The 13716-nt window shown below is 44.8% G+C and overlaps 3 protein-coding genes across 3 annotated transcripts; all 3 read left to right on the top strand.

Annotated features, from left to right (window-relative positions):
- Window positions 1-1664: 1664 nt before the first annotated feature.
- On the top strand, window positions 1665-3325 carry LOC133923265 (uncharacterized). Its single transcript, XM_062368670.1, has 3 exons — window positions 1665-2105; window positions 2377-2624; window positions 2823-3325. The coding sequence occupies exons 1-3, from the start codon at window positions 1872-1874 to the stop codon at window positions 3019-3021; spliced, it is 681 nt and encodes a 226-aa protein (XP_062224654.1). The 5' UTR covers window positions 1665-1871; the 3' UTR covers window positions 3022-3325.
- A 690-nt stretch (window positions 3326-4015) lies between these two features.
- LOC133922699 (protein HIGH CHLOROPHYLL FLUORESCENCE PHENOTYPE 173, chloroplastic-like) lies at window positions 4016-8372 on the top strand. The gene is made up of 14 exons (XM_062368137.1): window positions 4016-4790; window positions 4979-5191; window positions 5312-5516; window positions 5657-5732; window positions 5846-5981; window positions 6077-6181; window positions 6275-6352; window positions 6440-6529; window positions 6616-6681; window positions 6802-6858; window positions 6960-7037; window positions 7137-7184; window positions 7288-7401; window positions 7783-8372. Exons 1-13 carry the CDS (start codon window positions 4182-4184, stop codon window positions 7357-7359), a joined length of 1833 nt encoding a protein of 610 aa, XP_062224121.1. The 5' UTR covers window positions 4016-4181; the 3' UTR covers window positions 7360-7401; window positions 7783-8372.
- A 760-nt stretch (window positions 8373-9132) lies between these two features.
- LOC133922698 (guanine nucleotide-binding protein subunit gamma 2-like) lies at window positions 9133-13050 on the top strand. The gene is made up of 4 exons (XM_062368136.1): window positions 9133-9765; window positions 12407-12459; window positions 12549-12593; window positions 12703-13050. Exons 1-4 carry the CDS (start codon window positions 9511-9513, stop codon window positions 12803-12805), a joined length of 456 nt encoding a protein of 151 aa, XP_062224120.1. The 5' UTR covers window positions 9133-9510; the 3' UTR covers window positions 12806-13050.
- Window positions 13051-13716: the final 666 nt, after the last annotated feature.

Here is a 13716-nt window from a genome sequence, read left to right as displayed (position 1 = left end):
GACAAGGGTGAGTAAGGTGCCCCACAAAGGTGGGAACTACCTTGGAGCAAGGTTCGCCTTTGTGGTGTTCTTGCTGGGAGACTCTTGCCTCGGTCATATAAGGACCGGTTCGCTATGACATCTCACCTAGTATCCACTCGTACAACCACATGGTCTATATAGGCAGGACTTGACCTAACCCATCTGACTTAGTGCGATACCCACCCGGAGGCCGGTAGTGGCAATGGGGACCAGGAGAAGACTTAGGTAGTGTGTAGCCCAAGGTCCGGTTGGTGATATTATTGGGGCTATGTCAAAGCCTTGTGATTGCTAAGTGGTCCTTCCCGTGAATCTTCTAAAGCCCCTGGTATCTTAGTGCCCCATGGGTGGATATTGTGGCTTCGTTGTGAGATCGTTGCGTCTCGTTATGACAGCTTCACCAGTTACTAAGGTGGGAGCCTGTGCATATCTTGTGGGTACAATGTACAACCTCTGCAGAGTGTTAAACCTATCCGGATAGCCGTGTCCTCGGTCAAGGACATGCTATGGTTTGGTCACAATGATTAGCTTTTCGGCGTGAGTATCTCCTTGGTGTGTGAGTGGGCTGTGCGCCCGTGCTTTGGAAAAGAAGGATTTTGACTTTGTGCCCTAAGCCTCCTGGACTGTGTGTCCGCTGGCAAAGTCTTGTGGGAACTGACGGGACGGATGTATCTCCCCCAGGGTTGTCAACCCCCATAAGCTCAACTTATGTATTTCTCTTCAGAAGTGTTTTTATTAAAGTTAGTCCTTGCAAAATGAACCCTGCATCAATAAAACTAGCTTTCCGCAAAACCTAAAAGACTCTACAGCCTTATCCTTGATCTACCTTTAAGCATCTAATTTTCCCCCTTGAGGTAGGACTTGCTGAGTACCTTATATACTCTCACTTGCTAATTGTGGATCCAGATGATCCAGAGGCTGACTTCGTCAAAAGAGAAGATGAAGATTAGAGAAGCCGGTTTCGTCTACACTCAAGCTGCCTGTAGGGCTTGGGTCGCTTTTGTGTGTTTCCGCTATGCTTTGAGGGTTTGTTAATTTTATGCCTACGGGTTTCTGTTGTAATGAACTCTGTGTTGTACTCTATTATAGTATTTATTCGATGTATGACTGTGATGTCTATTTCTGTTGGAGTTCATGCGTACCAGCTACTCATCCAGGGACTGGTATGAGCTACACGAGGTGACCCCAAAGGAGGGGTCCGACAATTTGTATCGCTGTAAGAGCATACATGTATATCTGTACTCTAGATAGCCCTATAAATACATATCCTTGGCCTGATGGCCAAGAAACTAATCATTTTTTACCATCAACATATTTGATGTTCCTTCCTCTCCGCTTCTTCTTCAAGTTTGAGTCACTCCTGTAAGTGAGCCCTCGCCACACTTGTTCATGCAAGATATCTTTTTGCACCAACAGACACTGCATTTAGGATTTCAGCTCACACAAAGTCTATCTGGGATTCTTTAAAAACACAAATTGACATCTCGGTTCATTACAACTAGGTTATCTTGATTGTAATTATGTTTACGAAATTACAAGTTCATGTAGTAATTATGACACCAATCAATATTTTACTTCATAATGCATCTTAATACAGTGAATTATCTCACTATCCTAATTTTTAATGTGCCGGTTCAACAAAAAAATCCATATAAAGTTTGTCATTTGAATCCATTTTTTCATAGTTTACACTTTCCATTGCCTTGATTGAATGTTAAAACTATGTTCACAAGAAAGAAGGTTTGATGTTACTTCATATTTGAAAGTCACTTGGCACTAGTGACGTCCGAAAACTGCAACTCAACTTTGGATTTGATGTTGTCTTCAAATTGCTTTACTACTCTTACTTATAGATGAAATTAGACAGGCCAACTTTAAGAGCAGAAGATATCTTGAATTCTTGGCCTGAGCTTGAACTTGGGCGTATCCTGCGTGATTATGGGGAGGAAAGTAACTGGCAATCCCTTCAAAAGAAAATTGTTAAAGCCCGGGCAATGGGTGGTTTGCACTCTACCAGAGAGCTTGTCGAACTAATCCAACGAATGTGCACCATGTCAAGAGGTATGTGTGAACCTTGTACAGACCACTAACGGACTCCACAGATTTTGATTGTTATTATAGTGTGATGCAGCAGGAGATGATTTTCTTTTGGTTTTGAATTTTGATAGATCAATTTTGGTGAATTTTGAAACAGTGATGAAGTACCCTAAGATGTTTTCATGTCTAGTGTATTTATGCTTTCTACTTGCATTTAATCACGTATCTATATGTAGAATAGTTGAAATTCTTCTGAAAGAAAAAAATCAACTATAGATATTTTTGCAAGGCATTGATATATAGTAAGAGTGTCGTAACAAGTCTATAAACTACATGACGGCAAGGCTGGATTGTAAGACTGCAACAAGGGTGTTTCAGGCCCTCAGGATTGCAGTTAATGATGAACTCCAGACTTTAGAAGACGCACTCTATTCATGCTATGACTGCCTAGGTACAGGTGGCCGTCTTGCTGTAATCTCGTTCCACAGTTTGGAGGACAGAATTGTGAAGAGGACCTTCTTGGACCTTATTCATGGGGATGAAGTGGATGAAACAGATGATGAAGATAGGGGTGGATTCAACGGGGCAGCAGGGGGGCTCGAGCCTCCCCTACATGACCGGCGCACTCGAGTAGTTGAGCGCTCCCCCTCCAGCACCCCAAGGCTCCAAGACGGCCAGCCCCCGCTGAGCCTGAGCTGCACCGGCGAACAAATCCGACGGACGACTATCAAGCCTGAAGCCTGGAGGAGCAGCCCCTCCTATAATTTTAGTTTGCGTCCGCCCCTGGATGAAGATGACTTAGTACTCATCGATATTGATGATGACGGTGAACCATGGTTTAAACAGAGAGTGCAAGGAAAGAATGGAACCGTCCTAACGAAAAAACCAATAACCCCTTCGCAAGAGGAAGAGGAACTAAATCAGAGGTGCAGAAGTGCAAAGCTTAGAGTTGTCCAGAAGATCTGAAGAAACTTCGGAGAATTTTGAAGGATTGCTGAGGACATTGACACACAGATAGTTAAAGCCAGAGAACCTGGGAATGAGATTCTCGCATGTGTATATTGGACAAATGATCTCATGATCACCAGAAAAATCATCTCAAGAGGATGAAGAAACGGCGGCATTTTTCCTCAACATGCAAGCTAGAGGCTTTAGGTTTGTCAAAATCTCGCTGTATCTCCAATTTTTTTAACTTCGTCCATGTATATCAGCACATGTTCTCCGAGACTATTCCCTTGCAAGATACAATATCTTGTTCGAATTTTCTTTTATGTGTTTTGTGTAACGCTCTTGTTCTTTGATACGGCTGTGTGCATCCCGGTAATGTAGAAGCTGAGAATAAGCTCTTATACGATTATATCAGCTTGATGTAATGATGTGAATTAATAAAACTCTCTATTCCAAAAAAAAAATCAGTATAGAGTTCATTGAGGTTCCCCTTCATTCCCTGCTCATAATCCTGGCAGTGCATGATTCTTCTTCCATTTTCTTTTTAAACACAGCACATGATTTACTCATATAACCTGCGTATAATCTTAGAGGAAACATCTTTGTATCAAGATAGACCAAGATTATGTCGCATTTCCACACAACCGGATATCAAGCACACGAACTGCACAGGAACCTCTTGCAGCAAGTCAGCCCTGCGACGGAGACCTGAAGCCATCAACGAGAAGTGAAGCGGAGGAAGCCACGTCATCCCATCGCGACGCCCACAGACGGCCACGACTCCTCCGGCACACCACGCTTCCCGTTTGTTTCCCTCCAAATTTTCTCGTCGCCTTCGTCAGCGTGCGCGCCCGCTTCGTCGTCGCTGTCCGGATGGCGTCTGCCTCTGCCGCGAGTGCCCCACACGGCCTCGCAGCAGTGGCGGCCACAACCTGAGCAGGCAGCCGGCGCAGCTGCCACGCGAGCGCCTCTCCCTCCACACGTGGTATCGAGCCGGGCGGCAAGAGCGAGAGGCGCCGTGAATTGTGGTGGCCACGAGAAATCCTCCGCGGATTCTTCCTCCCTGCGGACGCTTGATAAAGCCGGCGCCGTGAGGCCAAGAATCTATCGGGACAAGAACGTGCACTCACTGCTCGCTTCGTTTGATCTCCTGATTCCCGATAGAGAGCTCGCCGTGGATGGCTGCCATGGCGGCGTCCCACTGCGCGTCCTCCTCCTCCGCCTTCCTTGGCCTCCCGCTCAGTAACGGTCGGCGCTACAGCAATTCTTGCTTCTTTGTTGCCAATGTCAAGCCGCCGTCCTCTGCCGCGACGCCGGCGCCGATTGCCGCCGCGCTTGACAAGGAGACCGGGGCGGCGAAGCCTCGGAGGTCCCGGAATCGCCGTTCCAGGAAGGCGACCAAGTCCGGCTCCACCGCGCTGCTCACCCCCGACGATCCCGCGGAGGCCAAGAACGGGGACCTCGAGGCCGAGGAGGCGGCGAACGGCGGGGGCGGCGGCAGGGGGATGGTGGCGCTGGACGACGTGATCGTAAACCCGGTGGGGCTGGGCCGGCGGTCCCGGCGGGTGTTCAATGAGGTGTGGCGCAAGTTCTCGCAGCTCGGCCAGATGTCCAGCGCCTCCGTCGCAGTGCCCGAGCAGGACCCCGCCGTCCTCTTCCGCGGCGGTCCCATGTGTGACTTCGCAGTGCCCGGCGCGCAGGACACCACAGTCCTCGTCGTCGGCGCTACCAGCCGCATCGGCCGCATTGTCGTCCGTAAGCTCATGCTCCGGGGATACATCGTCAAGGTCATCTCAATACTTCTTTTTATGATTCCATAATAACCGATGCAATGTTCATTAGTGACCACTCCTTTGAGCAGTTGAGCTCACAGGGGAAGAACCTGACAATAATGCTTTGTGCATCCTTTCTTTTTCTTTTTCTTTTTGTGTGCAATCCGCACGTTTTGATCAATTCAGATGCTATTCTACTACAGGCATTAGTTAGAAGGAATGAACCGGATGTGATCGATATGCTTCCACGGTCTTTGGATGTTGTGGTTGGTGATGTTGGCGACCCGTCTTCTGTTCAAGCTGCTGTATCAGGTTCCAACAAGGTAATTTACTGCGCGACTGCGCGGTCGGCCATTACCGGAGACCTTAACAGGGTTGATAACCAAGGAGTAAGGAATGTTACCAAGGCGTTCCAGGTAATCTTTCTAAATTTCTGATGAACTCTCTAATAATCATTAATCAGTAGCATTTTTATGGTACTATGGTTACCGTGTTGCGGCTAAGTTAGTCACTGAGCTGTAAAAACTATTTTGCAGGATTACTACAATCAGCTGGCCCAGTCAAGGGCTGGTAAGAGCAGCAAGAGCAAACTTCTGATTGCCAAATTTAAATCTCCTAAATCTGTGCAAGGATGGGAGGTGCGGCAGGGGTCATACTTTCAGGATATCTATCCTTCTAGGTTTGATGGAGGCACAGATGCGTCATTTGAATTTGCAGAAAGTGGACAGGCTGTTTTCTCAGGTATCACCTGCTAACTACTACTCTTGCAGAATTCTCTCAAAGATGTACACTTTTGCGGAGATTCGCTATATGAATCGCAACAACTACAAGTTCATTGCTTTATTCTAGGTTTTAATCCTTCAAAATTCTCTACTTGTCAGGGTTTGTTTTCACAAGGGGTGGCTATGTTGAAGTATCTAAACGGCTTTCACTTCCTTTGGGCTCCACCCTAGACAGGTATCATAAAGCTTTCGTATATTGTTTTAGTTTCGAGTTTTCGACTTATGTGTCTGATGTTACAAGATCTTGACATATCTCTACTGCATTATGCTGCATCATTCTACCTGAAGGTATGATGGCTTGCTTCTTTCGGTGGGTGGAAATGGAAGATCGTATGTTATTATTCTTGAGACTGGTCCACTGGCTGACACCTCACAGAGCAAGAAGTATTTTGCTCGGATGAACACAAAAATTGGGTTTTGTAGGGTAAGTGGCATTTCATGATATATCCATGCTGTGTATGCCATCTGGTTGTGCATTACTAAGCAACCTAATATGGAGAAAATTCTTGTTTTGTGCAGATAAGAGTGCCATTTTCAGCTTTTCGGCCAGTCAACCCACAAGATCCTACACTGGACCCATTTCTTGTCCACACACTAACCATCAGATTTGAACCGAAAAAGCAGGTTAGTAAAAACTGGTTTTGGTTTGACATTTTGAACAGAAGCCAGAGATGCTGAATTGTTGGCTTACCAGTTACCAACCAAATCCTCTTGCAGAGACCTGGTGATTCATCTCAAGGATCTAGTGACCCCAGAAACTTTGAGCTAAAAATGGAATTCATTAAAGCATTACCAGTAAGTTTTCACTTTGTGCCACCTGTAATAAGTAATCGTTGTTCTTTCTTTCTTTTTTCCTTAAATTTATTGGTTTTGTTTTCGCAGACTACTCAAGAAACAGACATTGTACTGGTCTCGTGCACAGGCTCAGGAATTGAACCTAACAGGAGAGAACAAGTCCTGAAAGCAAAGAAGGTTCCAATGCTCACAACCACATACACATCTAAACTGTTCTTGATGCAAACCTAATTCAAACATTAATCAGCTTAGTATTTTGCTAGGCTGGAGAGGATGCACTGCGGAGATCTGGCCTCGGATATACAATTGTACGCCCAGGTCCACTGCAGGTTCGACATAGGAGTACACTTTTCTTCTTCTTTTAGACATACAGTGCTGTTTCATGTGAGTTCACTGTATTGCTTCAATCCATGCTGCATTCTAACATGCTGTTATTTTTCACATTCCAGGAAGAACCTGGCGGTCAGCGCGCCTTGATCTTCGATCAAGGGAACAGGATCTCTCAGGTGACATATTAGCATGCAGCACATCCTATTGTATTAGTAAGATAGTAGATAATAGTATGTTGCTGTACATGCTAACCATTAGTCTTGAACTTGCGGTGCAGGGCATCAGCTGCGCTGATGTAGCAGACATCTGCGTCAAAGCGCTGCACGATTCCACAGCAAGGAACAAAAGCTTCGACGTAAGATATACTGCCCTTCTCTTGAACACAACTAGTTGCTGTCCTGATGATAATTTGCTGCAGCGAAAGAACTAACTCGGAGCCATATGGTTTGTTCAGGTGTGCTATGAGCATGTTTCAGAGCAAGGGAACGAGCTGTATGAACTTGTAAGCCCCAATTGAAAACCACTGCTTGTTATGTTTCGATGGACGTTGGCAAATCTGGTTTCCATACGCAGTAGCTGATAGATGAGACGTGAACTTGTTGCAGGTGGCCCATCTGCCTGACAAGGCGAATAACTACCTCGCGCCAGCTCTCTCGGTTCTAGAGAAGAACACCTGATCAGTGAGCCATCCTGAGTGGCAGTATGAATGGAGGATATAAGAGTATCTTCGATCGACTACTTATATTTGATCTCCTATTTCTCTTATTTAGGAGCTCCTTATTCAGATTTCATCCTCTATTTCTCGATGCGTTCCAACCGATCCCTCATATTTGACCTCCTATATTCGAATCACCTTTATTTTATTAATATCTGGTAACTCTCTCTCCTCTCTCTCCCCTCTCTCCCCCTTTCTCTCTCCCCTCTCTCCCAAATGAGGGGTTGGATGAGGAGCCCCTAGATGTAGGAGGTGAGGGAGGAGATTTGAGAGCTCCTCAAATAAAGGGGGTCAGATAGGGGGTCGGTTTGAGACCGATTTTCATTGTTTTTTTCTTAAATATAGGATAGGGGGTGAGAAGATGGCTCGGTTGGAGATGCTCTAAACAGGAGAACAACTTTCCTTGTGTATACTACACTCCTCTGCAAAGCTTTTTTTTTTCCTTTTCGTACAGAAGCCGTGTGGAGTCCACTCCACATGACGCCATAGTTGACGCTGAAATTTGCTGCTGCTTTTTCCTCCCGATGTAAATTTTTCTTTTTCTTTTTTTGGTGTGGGGACAGGAAGGACCCGGTTCCTCTGATTTCACCTAGTAAAATCAATGAAGAATAGTGTTTTGTGAGAGATGAATAAAACTAAAGCGGTTTTTTACTATTTACAATACTGTACCATCAAATCTGATCTGTTTATCTCAAATAAAAGGTTCGCTGCTTGTTAAAGTCACGTGACTTTACGGGACGATCTCATTCCGGACAGGAAATAGATGGCAAAGAGGAGGTTGTATAGCAGAAATTGCAACTTTGGAAACTGTGAGGCCTCTGAATGCCGACTAGGCTAGAGGTGCTTCTTTCTTCACAGGGGTTGGGTCGAATTCATCCAACTGAGAATTCAGACGTGTCAATTGGTATCTGAGCTGCTAATGTATTTTTTGAGACAGAATCTACCATTGAAAATGATAATTTCGATGTACATATATACTTTCCTCTGTTTCCGTTTATTTGTCGCCATTAACCAGGGCACGCATACCTAATAAATCATTTGCTAGCACCTAAATCATCTCTTTGTACAAAGTTTTCTACGCGCAAAAAAACTTTGTGGGTGACAAGTATTAAAAAAATTGGTCACCGGTGACAGGTGTGTGTGTATATATAGTTGAAATGAAGGGACCACAGATCTTTTGCTGAGGATAAAAATGGAAGCTGCGTACGGGACGGGATTCAAGAGGTGAAACAGAAACAGATGGAGCTTTTGGGTGGTGGTACCGAGGGAATGGGATCGCTTAGATCATACTTAAGGGTGGTGGTACCGAGGAAATAGGATCGTTTAGATCATACTTAACGGGTTACTTTTACGATTCAGAATTTTTTCGTGAAAGATTTTTTTCTCTTTTGTGGTTTAACGGTTTTTTTTCTACGATTACTTTTATGAAGAGATTTTTAAAGTTATTCTTTTTAGAATTGGATTATCTTTTATTTCTTTTTACGTATCGGAAAATGGTTGAAGATAAAAAAAATAAAAAAATAAAAACGAGAAAGAAAATAAGTAAGAGAATAAAATAAAGAAAAAATGGTTAAAAATGGTTTCAGATGATTCAAATTGTGTGCACTACTACATATAAATAAATGGATCAAATCTTAACGCCAAAAAACTATTTATCCTCCCACGTTTTTACTGTTCACCGGTACTGAGATCCAAGGCACCGGTCCGGTCTGCTGGGTTCCCCTGCCTGTCACAGTTGATGGGAAAGGACGACCAGGCTCTGCGCGTCGCGTTGACCATTGACCAGTCAAAATTATCCCTCCGTCGTGTTGCCTTGTCTGGCTTCGCTTGGCGCGATTCTTCCTCTTCCCTCGCTCATCTGCCCAGCCTGCCTGTCTTTTCCATCGATTCCTTCTCACTTCACCTAGCGGAGTGCACTGACTGACCCACTGGCCACCACCACCAGCAAGCAGCACGCGCGCGGCGCTCACCTCCCTCCCCTTCCCTGGTCGAGTGGCTAATACTGGTGGTGGATCCATCCATCCATCCATTCCATTCACACTTGCACAGTACAGGGCGACAGAGGAGAGGATACTAGCAAAAGGGGACAGGTCAGAGGTGGAGGAGGAGCCCGATGAGGGGGGAAGCCAACGGAGGGGAGGAGCGGCGGCCGCGAGGTGAGGACCACGAGGACGACGACGAGGAGGAGGACCAGCAGCGACCGGGCGAGGGGGCGGCGCAGCAGAGGCAGCACAGCCAGAACCAGAGGACGCCGAGGCCTACCTCCGGGCCGCAGCAGCAGCCGGCGATGAGGAACGTGGGGTACGTCGGCAAGCACCGCCTCTCCGCCGCCATCGCCCGCCTTGACCAGGAGCTCCAGTCGCTCCAGGTCCGCCCTCTCTTTCTCCACCTTCTTCTTCTTCTCCCATGGATCCATCCGTAGCTTCAAAGGGGTCCAGTGGAGCATGCCTCTTGCTGCTGAAACAAGAGCCGGCCGAAATCTGAGGAGTCAACTGCCCCGGGCTGCTGGTGGCGTTCAACGAACGCGATCCGGATCTTGCCTTGTGCAAGCAACCCGATTCTTTCCTATAGAATCGAGAGCCCAAATTGTTCCTGCGTCGATTAGTTATAATGCCATTGGATTAGTTATGCGTGGTGCCTCCGTATAAGGGGGAAATTAGTTTCTTTAGGTGATTGTGTTCTTGTTCCAGGAGCGAATGAAGGTTTATCCCATCTCTTGTTGAGTTGTTGTCTAGTGGTGGAGTAGAAATATAGGACAACCCAGGCCAACGTTGGGGGCAAATATTTCGCCTTTGATAAGCCAATCATGAAGGTAGCATATGATTGGCATTCGCAAGAACATAGGTCGGTGAGCAGCAGGGCTGTGATGTTCGTTGGGAATGTCTATTAGCCATTTAACACAATTTGCATGTACCACTGTACCAGCGATTAACGAGTGGGCAGCTTAAGCTGTATGCAAAGTGGGATTCTGCGCAGCGATTTGTGATGTGCTTGGAAAATCTTCTTATTCTCACTGAACTAAAGTAACTCGTAGGAAAGGAAATGTTTAAAGAAATTGCATACTGGTATGGCTTGGAGCACAGTGTCATCCCGGCGTGAAGCAGGCGGTGGTGGCTGGATGGAAAAGACCGGCGGCTGTGTGAAAGCTGTGTGCTGCAGCGGTGCAGCAGTGGAAACAGGGGAAAGGGAAAAAATGGATCGGTCGAGGAGAAATTGTGGGTTGTCAGAACAGGGGAGTGGCATGAGTGAATCCAGAGGTGGATTGCAGGGGAGGGTGATGGAAATAGCGATTGTTGGGTGGCTGATTTTGTGGCGGATGCAGCAGCGACGGAATGCTGAAAACAGAGCAGGGAGCTTTTTTTTTTTGCTTTCTGGGCGGAAGACAGAGGAACAGAGGACGGTGACAGTTGTAGTGGTGGCGAACACAGGAGAACATTGACGATGAATTGATGTGCGGCGGCGGAAATTGATGGAGGACGATGGTCTGCAGGAAGGAAACGTCCCTAATACCAAATATTGGTAACAAGAGGAAACATTGGATACAAGGGTAGGATAGGGCAGATCGTCCTCTAATCCAAGCTTCTCCCGTAGACTCGAGCCTCTGATCGATGCCAAAGACAGATTGCCCTCTAATCGTCGGGCTTTTCTCACCGAGAAGAGGCTATGATCTAACCATCTAGGCAAAAGCTTTTTGCTGAATTCTTCTTGCTTGCCTCCAATGATGCGTGGCTGCCCCTTTATATAGAGAGGGGAAATTACAATCCAAATCTAACTCCAAATCCTAACTTAACTAATTTATCTCAAGCTGAATTGAAAACTAATCAAACTCTATCTCCTAATTAAATCCAACTTATCTCCTGCCCATAACAACTAGATAACTTGCCTAAACTAACTTGACTCTTTCTATAGCACATACTTTTGTCATCATTTGCACATACGCCTTCTCACTCTGTCTAAACCAACACCAAGGCTTCTCTGCTGGGTGGAGGATCATCTGGAACTTGTTAGTGAGGCTTCTTTCTTTTTAGAGGAACCTGCTAGTGGGTCTTCTTTTTATGTAGAAATTTGTTGCTGGGGCTCATAACTAATGCTTATGACTTCCCACTGTTTGATCCATCGACTATTGGTATTTATCTCTGCAACAGTGAACTAATTCTTTTCAATCATCTTGTAACTCCCTGTTACCTGGAACAAACTAAGAGTATTGTTCTAAAAGATTAATATAATACCAATCTCATGATTTTGTTATCTTCTATTTAATGAAATGAGGGTTTTATGTTCAAAAGGAATTTTAACTATTGATACTTATTAGTGATATTGACACTACTTGTTTAAGGATTTTAGAGGATGTGAACAAACTAATCAACTAGAAGAAAGGATTGTCCTCTGTTAGCTACCGTGTTCACAAATTTGCATCAAACTTACGTACTATTAGAGCCCTACATTTCTGTCCCAAACATTAGCATTACGGAACTACTTATATTTTACTTTCATATCAAGGTGTTACTTTCCCGTTAAGATAAGTGTATAACTAGAGCTGCAAAACTGAAACCCCGCAGGACTGACCCATGATGTTGGTAATCAAACTTCTTAGTGAAAAACTGAAAATCACATCCAAGATATGACTACACAGAATTACAATGATTTGGCCATCTTTTATTTTTACCTTGCAGTCTTTTACAAAGACAAAAGAAACATGATTCACAATATCTGTTGAAAAGATTAAAAAGGGGTCAGGAATGCAGAACTTGCTCTTCTGTTTTCTTTCTGCTCAGAGTCCTCTGGTTAGAGCCATGTTTGTTTGGGAGGTTAAGCTATACCCGTCGGAATTTAGTGGAAACCAGCTGGTAAATGGTACCTGCATCCTTCAGAGTTCTGAATTTGCATTTGCATTTGGAATGATTTCATGACTGCTGTAAACCAGTAGCTCGTTCGGGGATGAAGTTCTACTATGACTTAAATAGTTAGCGTGGTCTGCTATGACAACTTCCAGTGTGTGTTTCACGCAGGATGAACTGAATGAGCTTGAAACCATGGAACCCGCATCTGAAGCATGCCAGGAGTAAGTAGATTTGAGTATAGAATTTGCTTCCCATCACATGTTGTGTTTCGTCTGGTCAGTAATTTGTGTTGTCCTCTTGAATAAGCCAGGGTGATCACAAGTACTGAAGGAAAACCTGACCCACTTCTTCCTATGTAAGTGCTACTCTTTCGCTGCTCTCAGTTTCATGATTTCAACTACCCTCACTCTGCAAAATCGTACTCCATATGCACTCATGTAACCATGATCTTGTCGTGCTTGCAGCACCAGTGGTCCAGAGAACTCTTCTTGGGACAGATGGTTTCAGCGGGTCCGCAGCTCCCGCAGCAACAAATGGTGGGCATCCAAAGGCTCTGATTTCTCCTAGCTTCACCAAAGACGAGATCATCAGTCAGTTGTGTGTAGATTAAAAACCACTTGAACAGTATCATCCATTGGTGGCTTGGCAACGGGACATGAAACGTTGATTGCGGTGTGGTTCTCAGAATACTGGATAGTTTTTGGAGAATTGTTGTGTATGTAGTAATCCCTAACAAGAACATTGATGTATCCACATCAGACCTGATTGTTGTTAACAAAATAGTCTGAATCATTTTCCATAGCTTCTGGCAAGCCCTTTTGTATTCTGGTTGTTATATAATGTTGCAAGTTTTTCTGCAAACATGAAGCTTGCCACAATGTCAGTGAAAAACGTCACAGGACACCGGGTTTAACATTGTGTTGTGCTTTTTTATCATCACGGTTTACTTGTTTATGCAGATTTGTAGGCATAGCTTCGTGTTTCGGGGTGTTTTTCTGAGAAAAGAATTCTAACAGGGTGTAATCATAGGGTTATGAACGAGGTAGATTCGTTTACTGTGAACTGTGCAGGTTCAGTTTTTTGTTTCTGCGTATTTGGGCAGCACAAACGGCGCAATGGGTCGAAAAGCAGTGGGCAAAAGGCAAACTTGGAAGGCCCATATACCAGCATAATACACTTATGGTATGTTTGGTTTTCAGACGAGATTTTGTAGAGCTATATTTTATAAGTAAGTTTGGAGAAAGTAGTCTGAACGGAATTGTATTTATTGAAAAGAATATTGTTTAGTTGGTTGTATATATCTTGACATGTTAAATTGACTTTCTGTTTGATTGACTGAATATGATAAGTTGATATTGTGATTAATTACTCGTATGAAGATAATTTTATAACACTCATTGTATATTTGCATCTGTCAGATCAGGCGATAACAATGGATGCATGCAACTAAACAGGCTTTTTTTTTATTCTATACATCC

Source organism: Phragmites australis, chromosome 6, assembly GCF_958298935.1.
Source record: "Phragmites australis chromosome 6, lpPhrAust1.1, whole genome shotgun sequence".
NCBI classification, from domain to species: domain Eukaryota; kingdom Viridiplantae; phylum Streptophyta; class Magnoliopsida; order Poales; family Poaceae; genus Phragmites; species Phragmites australis.
This window is presented reverse-complemented; position numbering and strand designations above follow the sequence as displayed.

Bases quoted from the DNA above. Each gene is read 5' to 3' on its own strand.
- LOC133923265 (XM_062368670.1), top strand. From the start codon at position 1,872: ATGAAATTAGACAGGCCAACTTTAAGAGCAGAAGATATCTTGAATTCT. The intron at 2,106-2,376 runs TAACGGACTCCA...TGTCGTAACAAG, and splicing joins GTGAACCTTGTACAGACCAC to TCTATAAACTACATGACGGC. The intron at 2,625-2,822 runs GGGTGGATTCAA...CTCCTATAATTT, and splicing joins GAAACAGATGATGAAGATAG to TAGTTTGCGTCCGCCCCTGG.
- LOC133922699 (XM_062368137.1), top strand. From the start codon at position 4,182: ATGGCTGCCATGGCGGCGTCCCACTGCGCGTCCTCCTCCTCCGCCTTC. The intron at 5,982-6,076 runs GTAAGTGGCATT...TGTTTTGTGCAG, and splicing joins CAAAAATTGGGTTTTGTAGG to ATAAGAGTGCCATTTTCAGC. The intron at 7,185-7,287 runs GTAAGCCCCAAT...AACTTGTTGCAG, and splicing joins GGAACGAGCTGTATGAACTT to GTGGCCCATCTGCCTGACAA.
- LOC133922698 (XM_062368136.1), top strand. From the start codon at position 9,511: ATGAGGGGGGAAGCCAACGGAGGGGAGGAGCGGCGGCCGCGAGGTGAG. The intron at 9,766-12,406 runs GTCCGCCCTCTC...TGTTTCACGCAG, and splicing joins AGGAGCTCCAGTCGCTCCAG to GATGAACTGAATGAGCTTGA. The intron at 12,460-12,548 runs GTAAGTAGATTT...TGAATAAGCCAG, and splicing joins GCATCTGAAGCATGCCAGGA to GGTGATCACAAGTACTGAAG.